Source organism: Grammomys surdaster, unplaced genomic scaffold (genome assembly GCF_004785775.1).
Source record: "Grammomys surdaster isolate TR1022 unplaced genomic scaffold, NIH_TR_1.0 126176, whole genome shotgun sequence".
Classification (NCBI taxonomy): Eukaryota; Metazoa; Chordata; class Mammalia; order Rodentia; family Muridae; genus Grammomys; species Grammomys surdaster.
Window position 1 is genome coordinate 1,878,816 of NW_021620983.1, and position 19,163 is coordinate 1,897,978.

General features: G+C 43.8%; 1 protein-coding gene across 3 annotated transcripts in view; it reads right to left on the minus strand.

Annotated features, from left to right (window-relative positions):
* Positions 1-19,163, minus strand: part of Ccdc91 (coiled-coil domain containing 91) — a 157,043-nt gene that overhangs the window by 12,045 nt on the left and 125,835 nt on the right. For all 3 annotated transcript variants that reach the window (XM_028757602.1, XM_028757603.1, XM_028757604.1), the window contains one exon: positions 8,714-8,827. In XM_028757602.1, coding sequence (XP_028613435.1) covers positions 8,714-8,827 — 114 coding nt within the window. The remainder of the gene's footprint in view (positions 1-8,713; positions 8,828-19,163) is intronic.

Sequence of the window (19,163 nt, forward strand, 5' to 3'; positions counted from 1 at the left end):
ACACACACACACACACACACACACACACACACACACACACACACACACAGCGTAAAATCAATTAGTATTTTTAAGGTATATAAAAACATTTATGAAAAAAACAGTTAATCAGAAAATATCTCTGAGTATTCCTAAGTGACAAAGACTAAAGAGGACTTTGGTTGTCAAGATCAAATAGTAAAGCTACTGGGGGAGCTAAAGAAACACCCTAACATAGCACAGAACAAATAGACAAATCCATTCCTAAAAGGCGGTGTTCTTAAATCTCTGCCCTTAGAGGCAAGAAGTAGGGAGCACGGTGAATATTTAGGGTCATTATAATGCCCAGTTATTCTGAACATGTATTTCTAAACAACACATATCTCAGGCTAACCTATGGTAATAAAAGAAGTACATTTGAAAGATATTTATCAAGTAAGATATCAAAACTATAGCTACAAATGACAAGGGATGACTATCAAAATTACTTGATAGCAGACAAGCTTTACAGAAAGCCTTGAAGTATTCAAAAACAGTATATATATTTTATAGACAACCAAGGCATGCATAGAAAATGAACAAATTTACTGTAAAAATGAAAAGTATTTGGCTTCCAGACAGAACTGTTTCTACAAATTGTAACAAAAAGCGGGAGGGAGAGCATGGAAACAGTTTAGGATAACTAAAGTGGACAAGGCAGTGCCCTGGTTATAAATACAGTGTGCTTTATGAATATTAAAGAAATTTATGGATCTAATTCCCAGATGCAATGCAGGGCTGGGGCCACCATCAGTAACTGCCAGTGCCCAAACAGCACATGTGGTAGGGGACCCATAACCATAGGTATTAATAATGGTCTGCAGAAAGGTTGAATGTCACTCATATACGTGCCCTGAGAAATTCTTCAAAGGATGAGACTTCAAGTCCACTGTACTTCTGACACGACTGTAACTTCCACTCTTCTGGGTTTCTTATCTACGGCTTGTAGTCATCAACATAAAACTATGCCAATATATTACTTTTGAAGATACACAATGTTTACATTGTCCCTTCTCTTGAGGAACTTCCCAATGTGTCCCCCAGCCCTCCTTTCAGGTCTGATACTCCATCTCAGCCATAAAACTCCAGGGGATGATTGTATCTTACATCTCAAACATGGATATGTGGACTTTAATTAAAAATAACTGCTGCAGTCATAAATCTATCCATCCTTTCTAGGGATTAAAATGATATGTGGGTTCCTTCAACATAGACTCAGATGTTATATTAATTAAAGGTTGCTCAATTTTTTATCCATATTTTATTTGACATATTTACAAGCATTTGATAAAATATTCAAACCTCCAAGGTCATTTTCTCCTTTTCCGCTGCCACACAATGCTCTTTATCTCTCGCTCAGCGTCTCTGCTGCCCTGCGTCTGCCTGGACTTCCCTCAAGGCTCACCCCAGGACCTCTGTGTGCTCCATGCCCTGTGTCTGGGATGCTCTACTAGACCTGCCCTTCTCTGCTCACAGGTCTTCTTGCATGTTGGCTCTGCTCATTCGGAAAGCCTCTTGCTCCTCCCTCCCAACATTCACTCGTAGTCCTGATCTTTCCAAGGTCATCTCAAAGTAATATTTTGCTGTCAATTTTATTTAAGTTCTCTAAGGAAACAGGGCTTCTGGTATGTTTACTTCTACGGTTTCAAGGTCTATTCCCTGACTCAGTGGGGATGGCACTGGGACAGCTTTGTCTAGGCTCTGTTTGGGCCAGCATCTAGAAGATCAGATGCCTAGGTGCTTGTGGTTTGGATGAAGCATCCCTCAGAAAGCCAATGTGTGCCTTGGCCCTGATGCAATGCTCACATGTGGAGGGGTTGGTCTTGATGTGGATGTTCATATATGAGAGTGCTGGTCCTGATGCGGCTGCTCACTGTGGGAAAACTGGTCCTGATGTGATGGTCACATGTGGAAGGGTTGGTCCTGTTACAGTGCTCACATGTGGGAAGTTTGGTCCTGACTCAGTGCTCATGTGGGAAGGGTTGGTGCTGATGTCTGAAGTGGTGGTTTGGGGGAGCAAGTACATCATGAGAGCTTTGACCTCATCAATGGATTAATCCACGGATGGATTTATGACCTAATGACAGTACTGGATCATGGTAGATAAAGAAGGTGCGCTGAGTTAGAAGTAGATGGGACATCCTGTGGATCTAGTTTCTCCAGGATTGCAGTTTGGTTCACAGCTTGAAGGCTCTAGTCTGTCAGTGGGGGTGGGGTTACTTTGTCTATCAGCATATGACAAATGTTTCTGGGGGGCCAGACAGTAGTTATTTTAGGCTTTAAGAGTCACTGAGCTACTGTCATGGCTGGCCTTCAGACAGCCACAGATAACACACAGCCCAGGGCCTGCAGAGTCTTTTAGGAACGCTCCCTCCCCCATCTCGGTCCTCTTAGATCTTGAGTGAGATTCCAGCCTTTATTGAAATTTTTGGGGTGACAGAATGTGTTCCAAGGTAGCCTGAGCTACAGTGTGAGACAAACAAGGGTTGGTAGGATTGGTGAGATCATTTTGTCAGCTCCACAGCTCAAAGAAAGATCTATTCCGAAGTATTTCATTTCAAACACAGAGCTCAGAAAGCTTCTAGCTGAAGACCACATCGGGAAAACCACTGGTTAACGAGAAGGTCCTCCATGTGAAGATCAGTGTCACGTGTTGGTGGGAGCCATTAACCTTAGGATCAAGCAGTGATGTACAAGGAAAAGACAGCAGTGAGCAAATCTACCTCTCACACAGTTAGGACTCCAGCCACCCTTTCCTGGTTCTGCTGCCCCAGGCTTAGGTCAGCTACTCTTGGCTGCCTCTGCTTCATCTTGGTCTTTTTATACTGAGAACAGGTACTGAATAAAGCACAGAGCCTGCTAAGATTGTCTTCTAGTTGTTGGCTGTCTGTCTGTCTGGTCTTTGGCGAACTCTGGGCCTTAGACATGCTAGGCAAGCATTCTGCTTCTGAGCGATAGACCCAGCCTAGGTAACAGGTTTAAAATGGCAAGAACATAAGAAAGAAGAAAAAGGAGAGACTCCCTGATGAGAGCCAGCCATAAATAGAGAACAGAGACATCCAGAGGGGCCAGAATACATGTTGGGATTTAACCCAATGCATTGTGTGGAAAATTAAGTCCATCAAGCTCTTTATCCCAAGGAATTCTGTGGTGAGCCTTCAATGAGGAAAACTATGTGACCATCACACACAAAATACCCCAGATTATAGAGGTGAGGGGGATTGCTGCTGATTAAAGCAAGACAATAGCAGAATCACAGACACCTGAAAACACCCAGCGAGACATAACTTCCCTGTCAAACACTGCAGAGCTTCTGGAACATGTTATGAAACTTGGGCATCAGCTTCAGGAAACTTCAGAAACTTGCAGATTACTGTTGCGGCCAAGTGGAAACATTCACTATGATGCCTGACAATCACTGTGGCTCTGTTTTAATAAGAATGACCATGCTACCCCCAGCATGACTTCAAAGGATCAGTTTTAAAAGCAGCTGAGAGGATAAAAAACTAGAAATATTTCTACAGTAGCCATGGTGACTTGGAAGAAATTCCCAAAGTTTGTGGTGGTAATTTGTAATGCTTCCTGATTTCTGACATCCTTCCTGTTTGAGAATGTGTGTGTGTGTACTCGTGCAATATTTAAATGGGCCGCAGCATCTCATCTTAGGTGAATTTTAAACACCGAGAAATAGATGTTATAACAAAAATTAGTTTTAGGTGCTGGGCAGACAGCTGACTGCTTACAAGCAGGTGCTCCTGTAGGAAAGGACCTGGGTGTAGGAGGCTCACTGTCTGTGGCTCCACTTCCAGGAGGATCTGATGTCTCTCAGTTTCCATTGGAAACCATCATGCTTATAGTGGAATAAACTCACACAGACATACCCATAAATAAAGAGAAAAAATTTAAAATGAGTTCACAGGGTGCAAGGTGTGGGCTCTGGGCTTGAGTTACACGGCAGAGGATGACGGACTTTCATGGAATCACAACAACGGAAGAGGACCAGGAGTCACTAGCACAAGGATCCCCATAACAGGAGAGAGAGAGGGGGGGGGGGAGAGGGAGGGAGGGGGGGAGGGAGGGAGGGAGGGGAGGGAGGGAGGGAGGAGGGGAGGGCGAGCAGTCTTTACAGGGCACCGCAGCCCCACAGCTGGTGAGTTCTAGCAGAACTGCCCCTGTAACTATCTGGTTAGAACTCTCTGCTTAAGAAAAAGCAAAATATACCCATAATTTTAGTCAAAGGCAAAGTCAGAAACAGTCCGGCCTTCCTTTGGGAGTGAGGGCCCTGAGATAGTGGCCACTCTGGCTTATGACTCAGCAGCACGGAGACCGGCAGGAAGGCCAGTTCTGTCTTTGAAGGAGAAGAGACATCATGTCCCTCAGAAAAGGACATTCTCATTATGTTTCCAATACAGTATTAGTTACAACAGTATTTTTTTGGGGGGTGTACTTTTTTCTTTTTTAAAGAAAAGGAATGGTGGCTGTGGAGATACACATGATAGAAAAAAATAACACAATAAACCAGACAGACTGAGTCATTACCAAATGTCTTCTAGTGCAGTGGGCTGGTCTGATGCTGCTTGTATTCTAGCTAAATACTGGCTCTTCACATGTACCAAGTGATGCTATGTAAGTAAACCTTGCTCCCCAATGTAACTGGTCAATAACAGGCTAGAGCCTGTGATTGGGCAGTGGAGGGAGAAAGGTGGGACTTGACGACAGAGTAAGGGGGTTTCAGGTAGAGAGAGAGGAAAGAGGAAGAAAGGACATGGAGGTGGAGGGGGTTTCCATGAGAGGAGATGGACCATGAGCACATGGCCAGGAGAAACAAGGGACTGAGAAATAGGTTAGAATAGCTCCAAACCTGCCCAATCTAGGCTTATGGCTTATAAATAAAATACCTGGAGAGTGTGTCTTTTATATGGGCTAGCTAGAATGTTTAATTATTTTTACAATTTAGCCATGAGATCATTTCCTTTCTACTGAAAATAAGGAAATAAGATGACAATTTCTGGAGGTGTTATATTGAAAAGTTGTACCTGACTCGTGGTATCTCTAAGGCAAAGAATGGCAAGAACAGGTCTTCATCAACACATGAAGAGTATTGGCCTGTTACTGCTACATCTCAACCCTGCATCCAATTCCTAGTGGCCAAGTCTTTGACATCCATGGTCATAATGTCTATTTTGTTTTCAGACATTCTGCAAGAAACTTGTGAAAATTAGTTCAATGCCTGGAATTCTCTCAGTCTCTCCCTATTCCTCTCCCCCCTTCTCTCTCTTTTTCTTTCTTTGTTTCTTTCTTTCTTTCTTTCTTTCTTTCTTTCTTTCTTTCTTTCTTTCTTTCTTTCTTCCTTCCTTCCTTCCTTCCCTTCCTTCCTTCCTTCCTTCCTTCCTTCCTTCCTTCCTTCCTTCCTTCCTTCCTTCCTTCCTTTCTTTCTTTCTTTCTTTCTTTCTTTCTTTCTTTCTTTCTTTCTTATGACAACAACCAGGATAGACCTAACAGCAGGAGCCTTAGAAAAAAGTACTTGACTGTGGGAAATACTAGCACTGTGTTGCTTACTTCACCAAAGGATCACACTGCTGTTGAAGGCTTATGATTTTGCTGACATTATTTGAAATGGTTCTAACAGTGAGTGTTGTACTAATACTGGCTAAAAGTCTCATGGTACAAATAGTGGATCACCAAGAAGGAAATTGAAAGATTGTGTCTGGAGGAAGTTGTGGAGGTCTGAAGTCAGAACTTGACATGATGACAACAGTGGTGATGAAGTTGCTCATATGTCATCTCCCAAAGCCGCCCACGAATCTAAGAAGACCTAACTGAGGGGAGAGCATGTAGCTCTGCATCTCCGCATGACAGAAACCAGTAGTCACAGAGGCAGAAAGTGGCAGTCAGATTCTCAGCAATATGCTTTGACTATGGGGTAAGGCCCTTCAGTGGGCAAGATGGAGACTAAAGCTGGTGTGGTGGTGTTCCCAAATGAAAGACACAAAACCTTTCTATTTATAATAAGCCTTAAAGCCCTAGAGCTGGGCAGATATCCACCCTCCAGGCTATTTTATTCTCGGAACCCCGTGATATCATTCACCATGTTCCGACTGGATGACTCCTACTCCCAACAGGCTGATCCTTACGGCTGATGGTCAGATTGATGGCATGGCCCCTGTTCACCTGCCTGTGCATATTCCCAAGAGTGACCTTATGCAAGGACACTTTTGATAAGGAGCACAGGTCAAGAAGGTGAAGCAGAGGTAGGCTTGAGGTTCAGTGTATTTACAGGGTATAGATCCTCAAGAAGGGATTCAGGACAGCAGTCAGCATGCAGAGCACACCTGTACTGACACTGAAGCTGCAGGGCCCTTTCAACCTGCACAGATTGTTGGCTTTGCTAAGCTTCTTCCACTTGAAATGTGCTACGCTTCACTTTCAGGGAGGAAGCTCATGGGGGCCACTTGGCAAGGCAGTTAGTACTGGCTGACTTTACTGACTCTGATGGCTTAAATAAAAATAGAGAACTGAGAAACCAGTCAACAGTCCTAACTGCCATGTACCTCAATTCAGGGAAGCAATCTCATATTATGACATCCAAATCAAAAGCCACAGTGCGTCCTGTGGGCCTCGACACTGACATACTCCTGAGTTTATCCTTTTCTGTCTAAAGAGCTGGCCCAGGCCACACAGGAGGAATGGTTAATTAGGATGATGGAAGTCAGGGCGGACAGGTGGGCGGGGAGGGGCAGATGAATGGCACTGCCTCCACATGGATGTACAAACAATGTAAAGAATAACTCCTTAATGCAAATGATTTATACCAAGAACTGGAAAGTCCTCAGCATACTCAACAGCTATCAGGAGCATGTTGTTAACACTCTCGGTGGAATGTCAGAACCCTGAGGAGACTCAGAACAGCGGAAGTGTCAATATCATCACGACAAGGAACAAGACAAAGTGGTGGCATGACAGTCTCTCTAGAGTTGTCTGAATTTTAGTGACTGTAACTATCAGAAGTAAAGCTTCCGTTGGCTCAGTGTTGCTTGTAACAGCTTCAAGTGAAACCCCAGAGGACTGCAGCAAAGCTGGCCCTAAAGAACCTAGCCATAATTAAAAAATTCGAACAATGTCTTGGCCACAAACCTTTGAAGTAAAGATAATTGCTCCTTACACCCCTCTAAAAATCTAAATTAAAAAAATCCTCCCAAGTGAAGGTTATTTTCCTGGAGGTGATTTTGAAAACATGGGCCATAATTCTGGTTCTTAAGAGGAAAAAATAATAATCCTTTATTACATTTGGATGAGATTTTATTTTTAGGAATCTCCGCCTGGCTGTGAGTGGCCGCTGCCCACTGGAGTTATTCACACTTCCTCCATCACAGGGAGCTCATGTGTAACAGTCTGAACTTATGGGATGGGCTGGAACTCTTCATTCTAGCCTAAGGGATATCAGTCTCTATAAACCGCAAACTCTTCCTCCCTCGAGAAGTGTCTGGGACGAGGCCTTTCCATTTCTCTGTAACCTCCCTTACACAAAACAAAGCCTGTGGCACTACTGACTACACCACTTGGCCTGAAAGTTTATATGACAAGGGAAAGACTTCTCCAGAACACCAGGGAATACCAGCTGCCCAGTTCCATGGTGGGAGAGCAGGAGTATTAAAGGCAGAGAGCCCTTTGACACCTGACTGAAGGCGAAGCTGCTTCAATAAGAGATGACAGAGGTTCCGCTCAGCTGTTGCATCGTGAAGCCAGGCTGAATACAATACTTCAGTGAGGGGGTGTGGAGTGTTCCTGGAAAAGTTTATTTCATAAATAAGCAGGAGGGGGGATGTGGCCCATCCCCCGGTCTAGAATTGTAGGTGCTCCAAGAGAGTCTCAAAGTGCAATTAAAATTGATTAGGCCATGGTGAGGTTGCAGAGCAAGTCGGTGTACCTGCGGGTGCTTGCCAGTTCTCACAGTGAACACTTGTCTTAAGCTTCTCAGGGGCTGCAGTTTCATCTCTACTATAGTACAGATAGCTAAGCCGGCTGACTAGCAGACAACTAGCAGATACTATGGAAAACTTTTGGAGTGCTAAGCCAAAAATCGACAGTTTTCTCCTTCATACCAAATTTAGCAAACTAATATAAGATTTTCCCTTGGGTAGTAGGATTTGCAGAATTTTTTTGAAACATTTTTTAAATTTAATTTTATCTTTTTCACTTATTCACTCTACATGCTACTCACTGGACCCCCCATCCTCCACCCCCTTCTCCCCTGAGTGGGTGGAAGCCCCCCTGGGTATCCCTCCTCAACCCTGGCACTTCAACTCTTACAGAGAAAGTTTTAAAAATATGACTGGGCTGAATATTTATATTAAACGTACAAACTGTCTCATTAATTTTTCTGATTAATCATAAAAATTCTTAGTGTAGGATGTTTCGATCATACACTACATGGCACCCTGCCCCCCGTAAGTTAGAACTATCTTTTTGAGTAGGGACCCAGGGACCCAGCCAGAAGCTGCTCCCGGTTGCTTGTTCTTGTCTGATGGGATGCTTATAAAGATAACTGCTTAATATATGATTATTCAGGGAAACCACTTTCCAAGGACATTACTCATTGTATGCTGAGGCATTTACCACTATCTCGACTCCACGGCGTGTGTGGAAGCCTCTGCGGTCACAGCCATGCACTGCTGGGACTGGACAGCACACTTACCCTTCTCTGCTCCCTCACATACTCCACCAGCTCGTCCCTCGTTCTCTTGACGGCTTCTTCCATGGCTTTTTCGCTTCGCCTCTGCTCCTCTACGATTGCGGCCTTGACAGCTTCCTGTTTGGGAAGGAGAGCACAGTGAGTGCAGCAAGCCCCAGATACACCTGTGCCACTTATGTGAGTATGTGAAAGGCCTCTCCAGCAGGTGCAGCTTGCTCTCTTCCAGGCCAGGCTTTACAGAGCTGCAACAGCTTTTGGGAACTGTTAGAGGCATTAGGAGGAGAGAAACAGAGTTAGTTATTTCCTGCAGGATTCAGCGAGGATAACAGAGGCCACTTGGCTCCTCTGTAGCCTGTCCCTCCTGCTTTCTCTTCATCAGACTGCCTCCTTGTCCTCTGTATCCACACAAGACTTCAAACTCAACACGTACTCTTCTAAGAACATCCTGAAGTCCAGTGGCCTTCACCCATATTGAGCTCTGTCCAACACAGTCATCAGATGTGGTCTGAGGAGTAAGTTATAGCTACCTTAGCCAAGTCAAGATGCTGATAGCTGAACACCAGCTAAGAGTCCACACTGTTAGCTGCTATCTGAAATGAGAGCTCTAGGGAGGGAAGAGGAACTTATTGCCTTATTGATAGCTAATATTCCAAGAAGGACAAACAGACTTCTCAGAAAGCAACAATATTTTCTGCAAAATAGTGCTTTATTGTTATATTTCTAGTTAAAAGTAAATAAAATAAAAAAGTGGTGTGTGACTCAAATGAATGCTAGAGAACACAAGTACTAAACTCCCAGCACAGATGCCTGGCAGGTTTTCACTGGGTAACAGCACCCATGGGTGTTCTCATCACTTCTGATTCTTGACGGCTCTTCCCACCGTAAGGTCTATGTGTGTTTTCTCAGTTTAGACATGTATGTATGACCCAGAGTATATAAAATAATGATCCACTGTCACAAGTTTCTTTACTGTAGAAATTCTGTAGAATGCAGGAAATGAGCATACAGTGATACAGGTACAAACATGTAAGCACATGCATGTACGCCTGTAAACATTCAAAAGTGTAGATATGCAAGCATGAATACAGAGTAGGAAGGGAACTGGATATACAGAGAGAGGACTACACTGCACATTCTATCTTACTCCCAGCATTTTTTTAGGCTTGTATTCTTTTATAGTATGACATGTATTCCTTTATACAATTGTGTAATGACTCGTTTCTTTTTACCAGTTCTTAATTAGTAAACCACATTTACCGTGTGGTTAAGGTTTCAGAGTAAATGCATGACTTATTCGTTTTATTTCTGTGCATATTTAATGCAATTAATCATTATTTTCAAAGCTACACATAGTTGCAGAAAGCCATAGAAAGCAAGTGATTACGAGAGTTGAATGTCAGGTTTCAGATGCCACAGAGTTCTTATCTGTGTTCAGCACCCTGCTCATGTGTCCGTTTGTCAAAGTATCTGCTAACTACCCAACAGTATGTGTAATGTACGGTTCCAGACCCTGGAGCCTCCTACGTCCTTCTTTAGGTGAGCTGTAAATTACCCACACAAACAGAACAGAAACAACAGTGTAATAAGAGATTTCAAAAAATGGATGATGCTGACACTAACTTCAGGAGTTTCTAGATGATGGGACAGTGGACCCTGAATTACACATAAGCAAAATGGTGTCCTCAGGAGAGAATCTTATTCTTTGCAATAGACAGTCTGCATTGGTTAAAAAACAAACTAACCTCTTATTGATATATTATTTGCTTGTTGATATATTGATTTCCACCATTGTTATAAAATTAGAAAGTGTGGCCCTGTTGGAGTAGGTGTGTCACTGTGGACCTGGGCTTTAAGACCCTCATCCTAGCTGCTTGGAAGCCAGTCTTCTCCTAGCAGCCTTCAGATGAAGATGTGGAACTCTCAGCTCCTCCAGCACCATGCCTGCCTGGACGCTGCCATGCTCCTGCCTTGATAATAATGGACTGAATCTCTGATTCTATAAGCTGGCCCCAATTAAATGATGCCCTTATAAGAGTTGTCTTGGTCATGGCATCTGTTCACAGCAGTAAAACCCTAACTAATAACATTTTGTTAAACTACTTGGCCTAGAAACCCTGTAGGATTTAGTCCCTGGTGTGTTAGAAAAGCATCTGCCAGCAGCTGGTTTCAGCCATGGCTCTCTATGCTAGGAAACTGGGAATGATGAATATGCTATGATTTTTCGTGTTTGAGTTTGGTTTAGTCCGCCTCATGCTCCTATAAAAATTGATGTAATTGCAAGTATTAGAATAATAGTTGGGTTTAAGAGTTGGTAAATTGAAATATAATGGATCGTGGGGACAACTTTTTGTCATGTAAGAAGAATCAGTCCTGTGTGTAGAGGAATTCCTTGTGTTGCTTCAGGAAGTCAGTAGTGAGCTTAGTTAGCTCACTACTCAGCTCTACAGGTCCTTGATTTGTCTGTGATCACCTGCTGAGTTTACTAGGACTGTCCACAACTACAGCGGCGTAAAAAGACGTGCATCAAAGGCAGGGATGGCTTGTTTTCTTTTCTTGGTCACCCATCCTCTAGAAAGGAAGATGCTTAAAACCATTCATTCATTCATTCATTCATTCACCATTTTGCAGAAAATCCCGTTGTACTTTCAAACAGAGTGAAAGGCTGGAGGCCATCTATGACTAGTCAGGGGATGGTGCAGGTACTGTCACTGTGCTGCTTCCCAGTTCTCTCTCACTTGTCTGTGGCCTTCTCAGGAACATCCAAGGTGCCACACACTTCATATGGATTTGCTAGCCACTGCTGATATCCTGGGCTCTCCCTCAGCCACATTCTGTAGCTGTAAACACTGCTGAGAACCAGATCCGGCTGGTTTCTCCTCACTGCTGCACTGCTGGGGTCTTACTCTAGAGTTCCAACCTTTGACAATGTACCTTCTGCAATGGAAGTCACACTCAAGAATCATGAGTTTGAGATTTAAAAAAAAACTACAAAAACATCAAACTTAAGTAAATTTTTTTATTGGGCTCAATTCCTACCTATCCTGGGGCAGTAGGGCCTGTGGGATATAGGCTGGGCACACTGTCGGGAGTCTATGAAAATACTTACATATTTTCTTCATTTCCCAAAAAGTTTTATTATGAACCTAGCTATGGGCTGATCCAAACATGGGCTTTAATAATCAAGAAAGTTGCATATTTTAATTCTGGACTTAATAAAGTAATGAAAAAAATCACTACAGAGTCACAACTACCCAGTTTCAATTGCTCTGAGTTCCATAAAGCTATAGGGTCTTTTGATGGACTGCCTGGTTCTTTTCTATATCTTCATGGATTTATTTTATCTTTCAAAACTATCATTCCTATTTTTACGTTTTATACATTTTAATTAAAGTATGATTATATCACCATCGGTTTCTTCTCTAGAGCACCATCTAAGATCCTTCCTTCTGTATCCTCTCCATATTCCCAAACTGACAGCCTTTTTATTATCATTGCATAGACCTATGTTATATGTAGGTAAATAGACACATATAGCTACAACTTTGAGTCTGTTTCTGTTGGTGTGGATATGGTTTCAGGGCTGACCACTATGCACTGGACATCCAGGAACATAACCCATCTCTAAGAGGGCTATCCTCCTTCCCCTAGAAGTCATTAGTTGTTCGTAGTTCCGCGTCTCAGGGTGGGACCCATGAAGATTCCCCACCCTCCAGTGCAGCACGTCGACTGATGTTGCCATTGTCTTGGCCTTGTTTATGCAGCCTTTCCTAGGAAAGACTGTTTCACATCGGGATCCCTGGAATTCTGGCTCTCACACTCTTCCTGGCCCTCTTCCACGACGCTGCCTGGGCCTTGAATGCAGGAGCTATCCATGGGAGATGGGCTCCCCACAATCTGCTGGTCACCGCGGTGGGTTCAGTTACGGATTTTCTGGGATGCTCTCCACTTGCTATACATAGAGCCGTACTTGACTAGGGATGGCAGCCACACTTATTCAGCAAAGGTGTCTCAGGGACAGGAAGGGATCTCAGGCCACACCTGTGGGATCTCAGGCCACGCCTCTGGGATCTCAGGCCACGCCTCTGAGGTTGGACTTGTGGGTTTGCTGATGGTGGCATGTTGGGGGCCCAGATTGGCCATATCTCTAAGCTTATCCTCCTCTCTGGAAGACACCTGCAACTTTGTCTTTTGACTCCCGAGTTTAATATTTTTAATATGTGTTCTTATTCTCTTGCTTTAAAAAATACAGCCTCCTGGACTAGAGAGATGGCTCAGCAGTTAAAAATACTGGCTGCTCTTCCAGAAGACCCATGTTCAATTCCCAGCATAGACATGGCAGCCCCCAACTATCTGTGACTCCAGTTCCATGGACCCGGCATTTTTTGCTGGCCTCCGTGGGTATCAGGCATACTTGTATACAGACATGTATGCAAACAAAACACCCATATAATAAAATTAAAATAAAAAAAAACTTGAAAAAGAAATACAGACTCTTCTTTGTTTGGTGTGCATGGCTCTGTCTGAGGAATCAAGGGGAGCTTTTAATAACTTATCTTCCCCAAATCTTTCCTTCAGTCTTTGTGCTCATGAGCGACCATCTCTGTTCATACTTGACTCTGCTGTGTTTAAAGCATTGCACACTAAAGAAGGGTGACAGCCTTGTGCTTACAGCTGCAGTCTGTGCCCAGACGGTAAGAACAGAGCAATCTGGACACCTTGTTTCCTTGGGGCCATTTCTCATAACAATGTACTTAGGTCTTTTATCTTGACTGTCCAGATTCCTCAAGATAAAAAGAAATCTTTCGTTTCCCATGGCCCCCAGCCTTGTGAAAACTGAGGTGGGGGTCGCTGGGGAGGGTGAGGTTCTCAACACTCAGCACAGGCACTTGCCTTTGCTGGCCCACTCTATTTTACAACAGCTAAGTTTCAACAGGCTCCTGCTCCTGATTCCCAGACCTTTGCCTTCTCCTTTCTTGCAGTCTTTTGTTCGGTTTGGGAGCCAAACCTTCCCTCTGTAGAGTCTCCCTGGAGGCCCCCGAACTGGAAACTCTCTTTGGCATTCTCACATTGGCTTGGGGCTTTGAGAGGGGAAAATAGCACCCATTCTACTACACATTCTTCCCACTGAAGGCGCACGCCTGACTCTAGAGGGCTCAACAATTTCAGATACACAGAAATGCCACAGAGAAATGCTCCTACAGACACAAAGCATGGCACCATTAGATCATCCTGAATTTTCAAAGTATTAACATGGCTTTTCTGCTTCGGATGTAAGCTGGGACAAGAAGGATATACTTAAATGCCACACCCCAAGTCCCAGCCAAAATGCACATCTTATTGGTATGGGTTCATCCTTGTCCCAGTTGCCAGGTTTGTTCTTCCCAACATGTTTGTCCAGGTTTGTCTTCTTCCATGCTTGTTTGTTCATCCTCTCCCATTTTAGCTGCCACTGCATGAGCCAGGCGGCCATCTTCCTTCGTGTTAAACACCCAGCCATTTCCAGAAGCATTCGCAATGCTCCTGTTTGGGTGCATAATATTCAAGGCTACCTCTTGAATGAGAGCATGGGTGCTTCGCTCTCGTCAGCAGTCATTCGTTCTAGTTTGGCCTCATTCAAGCTTTCAGGACACTGGCCACGTGATGACATCGAGTGTGATTACCAAGGGCTCCTGTTGTACCTGAGCCCAGAGAGTAGCATCTCCACTGTCCATGTTTCCATCTGTAGCTGCTCTTGGAAAGTACTTGCTTAATCCTCTTGGTTCAATTCCCAGCACCCACACAGCAGTTCACAACCATCTGTCACTCCAGTGCAGGGGATGCGATGCCCTCACCTAATTACCAACATGTTCTGAGAAAACACAACAGGCAACGGAGAGGTATGATGAGCACAAACATACATGAAAACTCAACACTCATGCACACGAAATGAAAATTGAAAAGAAGGCAATGATAGGGCAGAGGGAACAATATGTATAGAGTAATATTCTATTCTTATTGATTCACTTATTGTTTATTTTGCTCTTGATTTTTGAGAGGATGGCTTTGAACCCCCACCCTCCTGCTTCCACTTCCCAAGTGCTGGGACCACAGGTGAGCACTACCAAACCAAACAAGGAGCTTACATTTTCAATGGGTTGCTTTTCAGGCACAATGTCAAGTCTGTAATGATCAAAGAGGCAGTGGGCACGGGGATGGCAGACGGGCAATCTGGGATGAATCCTAACCTAGATGCATAAGGTTAGACATGGTTTTCTCTTTGAATAAGATAGGCAGCTGCCATAGAGGTGGAAGAGGCTGAGGTTTCCTTCTGGATGCTATACTCTTGACAATTAAGAATGTCACTGAACTTTGTCTGTTACAAATGAAGTTCCTATGAAATACTTCAGTAAAAACTATAAAATAAATGAATGAATCAAAACCCAAGATAGCGGTACAGCAGAGGTTTGGGGCTGGGGAAGTATCTTGCTTGGGAAGCTTGGACAGGAGTATCATTTCCTTCTTAAGATTGGTTAAGTAGCAATGTTCAATTTCTTCAAGAAAATTTAGGCCCTGATTATAATACCTGTGGCTTCTGAGAAAACACAGGCCCAAATTATAGTGCCTGTGCTTGGTTATGAGCCATTATGAAACAGTGTCAGATGGGGCTTCAGGGTCTAAGTACACAGGACCCTTACACTGTTCTGCAACAACACCAAAGTTAACAGCACTGTCTTCTGTGTGCCCTGGTATCTGTTACAAACACACTTCCCCTCCTTCAGAAAGGATTTTAAATTAACTTAACATGGAAATAAGCCTGAGTTACAAATCTTCCCTTTGATATCTCTAAGGATACACTCTGTGATAACCCTGACACAATGGTAGGTGTGTTTCCTGCTTGTGTGCTCCTGTCTCCCCAGTTGAAGCCACCATGAGCACACAGTGCTCAACAGGCAAACTGGACAGGCTGCTTCTCGTACTTCCCTTCTCAGGTCAAGCACTCCGGCTTGCTTACCTGAGGCTGATTCTGCCATCTTTGATCCTTCTCTCATTTCTGCTGGACTAGCAGCCAAGAGGTGGTGTTAATTCCTATCAACATGGGTCACTTTCAGGTCTATTTCTCTGAATGGCTGGGCCATAGAGCTTAAGGCCAGTCTCTGGGGCCCCCCATACTGTCTGGTACTGCTAAAGCGGCTGACAGAACCAGCACTGGCCTCTGTTGCCCAGCTGTGTACACAGGAAGCTCTGAGCATCCATCAGGATGAGTGTAGCTCTGCATCCCAACATGGTCTACTTACTGTCTGTCATCCTGTGAGAATCCAAGTGTGTGGTCACAGTCCCCTCCACTACCACAGACAATCTGAAGCAAACTGTTATTTATACTTAGGAGATGACAACACTCGTCATTCGCTATGTAACACTGGCTATTATAACAATATATGTAATATTTCTCTGTATACTATGTTGGAATTGAATGAGAGAGATGTGGTTTTCTATAGGTAATAGCTGTGATTGTCTTGTAAAATGCAATACCATGGTAGAGGATGGCAAGTAGGACTTAATCCAAAAAGAAAAGAGGCCCTTTAGACCTGTCAAACACATTGTCACAAATGCCGTCAACCAAATGAGAGATGCTTGGTTATCCTGGCTTTTTTCTTTCCCACCCTTCTTTCTTTCATCAGAAACTTGTAATTCCCCACCTAGTTATGTTATTTGGTATTTGAGTCTAAGAGAGCATGTTCTCAGAAATAAAAAAAAAAATGGAGTGAGGAAGATATGGAAAATAAACATGAATGAAAAAAAAAAAAAGAAGATGACAGCACTCCATAAAATGAGGGTCAGAGGCCTGTCCAGAAGGTAAACAGCATCTGTATCCTATCCACTCCACAGTACCCTAAAGAGGCACCCGACTTCAGACCACTATTTCTTTCAAGAATTAAAAATTTCATTAAAAAGTTTAAAACTAGAATAATCAATGAGTCTTTGCCATCTCAAAGGTACAATTCCAAGCAGAACTTGTTTTAGTTTCTCCTTCCCTATCCACTTGTGCCCACCTTTCCTCTGCGCAGCCCACTCCCCTCCCCCCAGCTTCCTGCTCTTCCCTCAGTCCTCTTGACAGCTTTTTACCCTCATGTCACCTCTGCCCACTCTTCCCCCTGTCCATCACACATCTTCGAAGTAACCAAATGATCTAGGATCCACACAATCAGGAATGCGAGAGCGTGCATGTTGGGGTCTGGCTTGGTCTGGTCTGAGTTTGGGTCTCCTCGGTTAATACACTACTTTCCAGATCCGTCTGTCCTCCTGCTAATCTCATCTGTGCAGCTGAGTAAAATGCTGCTGTGTTTCCCACACATTTCCATCATCAGCTGATGGACACCAAGGTCAACTCCACAGTCAATAGCTATGGGTGCACGGGTGTCTTGAGAGTGCGATGTGATAAGTCTGTGTCTCCAGCTGTCTGACCTCTTCTCTAGGATCATCTATAGGTTATCAACAGGCATCACATACTAATTCAAAGCAGATTCTTAATTGCAACAAAACTTGATGGTTTCTCAAAATTCTATTGTAGTAGGAATGTTCTTAAGACCACAGTATTCTAGGAAATGGCTCTAATGATTGACAGGTCTGGCCAAATGTAACCATGACCACAATTCAGTTTAATTATCACCTGACTGGAGCTCCTACAGCCCTGGCAACCACTGTTTAACCCCTGTTACAGCTCTCTCTTCAGGATTTTCTGAGTGGCGCCATAGAGCATGTATATTAATTCCCCAGTGCTGGCTTCCTTCCTGTATCCACGGACCTCTCCACCAGTGACTCTGTCAGACATGCAGTTGCAATGCTTTTCTGACCCTTCAAAGTTCACAACACCACATTAAACTCAGCTTGTTTACCACGGTTCCTTCTCAACTGAGCTTACACTTCACAAGGTCCAATGGACTTGCCTACTGTGCTCAGCTCTGTGTACCCAAACCTACTTTACAAGTGACAACATGTGGTCGGTTTTGTGCTCAGCAATAACACCAGGATTGGCAAGCAGTGTGAGGCCAGGGTCCAACTAAGGGCTTTCTTGTACAGTTATCTATTTCTATCTAAGATGAATGTGCATTTTATACTAAGACAAGAACCTTGGGGTAGAGAAGTGGGGTGGTGGTGGCAAACTACAAGGCCTCTGGAGTCAGGCGGCCTGAGCCTGACAAGATCAGGTGCCCACTGTGACGAGCTATAGAACCTCTGTGTCTTCATGGTGGTAAAGGCAGGGCAGGGCTGGAGTGACAGCTCAGTAAGCCTGAGGATGTAAAATTTACAGAGGTTCCATCTGCAGAACCCAAGGAAAGATCTGAGCACAGTAAGGCATGCTTTAATCGCAGCATGTGGGGACAGACAGATGTCTCTGGGCAGTTACCACACAGTCACCCCAGGCCTAATCAGGGATCCCAGATTCCAGAGAAACAGTCCATCTTGAAGTGGAGTGGGGAGAAAAACTAAGAAATAAGATGGCTGATCCCTAGCTTCCGCATGCACAGACAGGAGCCCCCATAAGGAGCACACATGGGGGCGATGGCAGTACCTGCCTCACTAGTCAAATCAGACACAGCAGCAACTGACCAGAAAATAGCTGCCGCTCAGCTCACTGGAGGTGAAGATCCAGTCACTGATCACGTCAGGACAACCACAGCCAGCTCCTCACAAGACTTCAACTTCCTACAGGAAGCCATCCCTCTACTCCTCCTCCAAATCCTTACAGTGGCTGCTTTGTCTAGAGTAGCCTATAAAATCACAGAGAATAAAACTAACCAAATGATCCAGAACATGAAGAGCACCACTGTTCTCCGTGCTGTGAGATACAACAATTTCTCATCAAGTTTAGTGATACTTCATATTTGAGGGACTTTCCTAAGGAGAACAAGGACATTACTTATAAATCTGAAAGACACAGCTACAGTGCTCCAGGGTAGGAACAGAAAGCAAGGGGAAGATTTGAGATTCCTATCACTAATAAACCAAGGGGAAGTCTATTTATAAATTATGTTTCTGGCCTAACCACATAACTCACTTAGAAAAATTAATTAAACTCCTAGGAAAAATTTTAGAGCAGTTTATAATAACTCATTGCTTTTGTTTTCAACTAGTTTTCTTTGGGAGTGCAATTAATTCATAATGTGATGCCTACGAATTTATTTAAAAATTTGGGATAAAGCCAGTGTGGCAGATGTGCCTGGAATCCCAGCACTCAGGATCAGGAGGAGCAGAGGCTCAAGGCCATCCTTAGCTAGTCAGTGGGTGTGATTCCAGCTCTCTGCATGAAAACTTGTCTCTAAAACAACAATAAAACTCTGGGCTCATACAAAGAGGTCACAAGGAGAATCTTCCAGAAAATCTATTCTTCAGTGTCAGGTACTGCATGCCATTGTCTAAATGTCTATTTTTCTTATAGCTGGTACTTTATACCTATAATAAACATTTCTTTTAG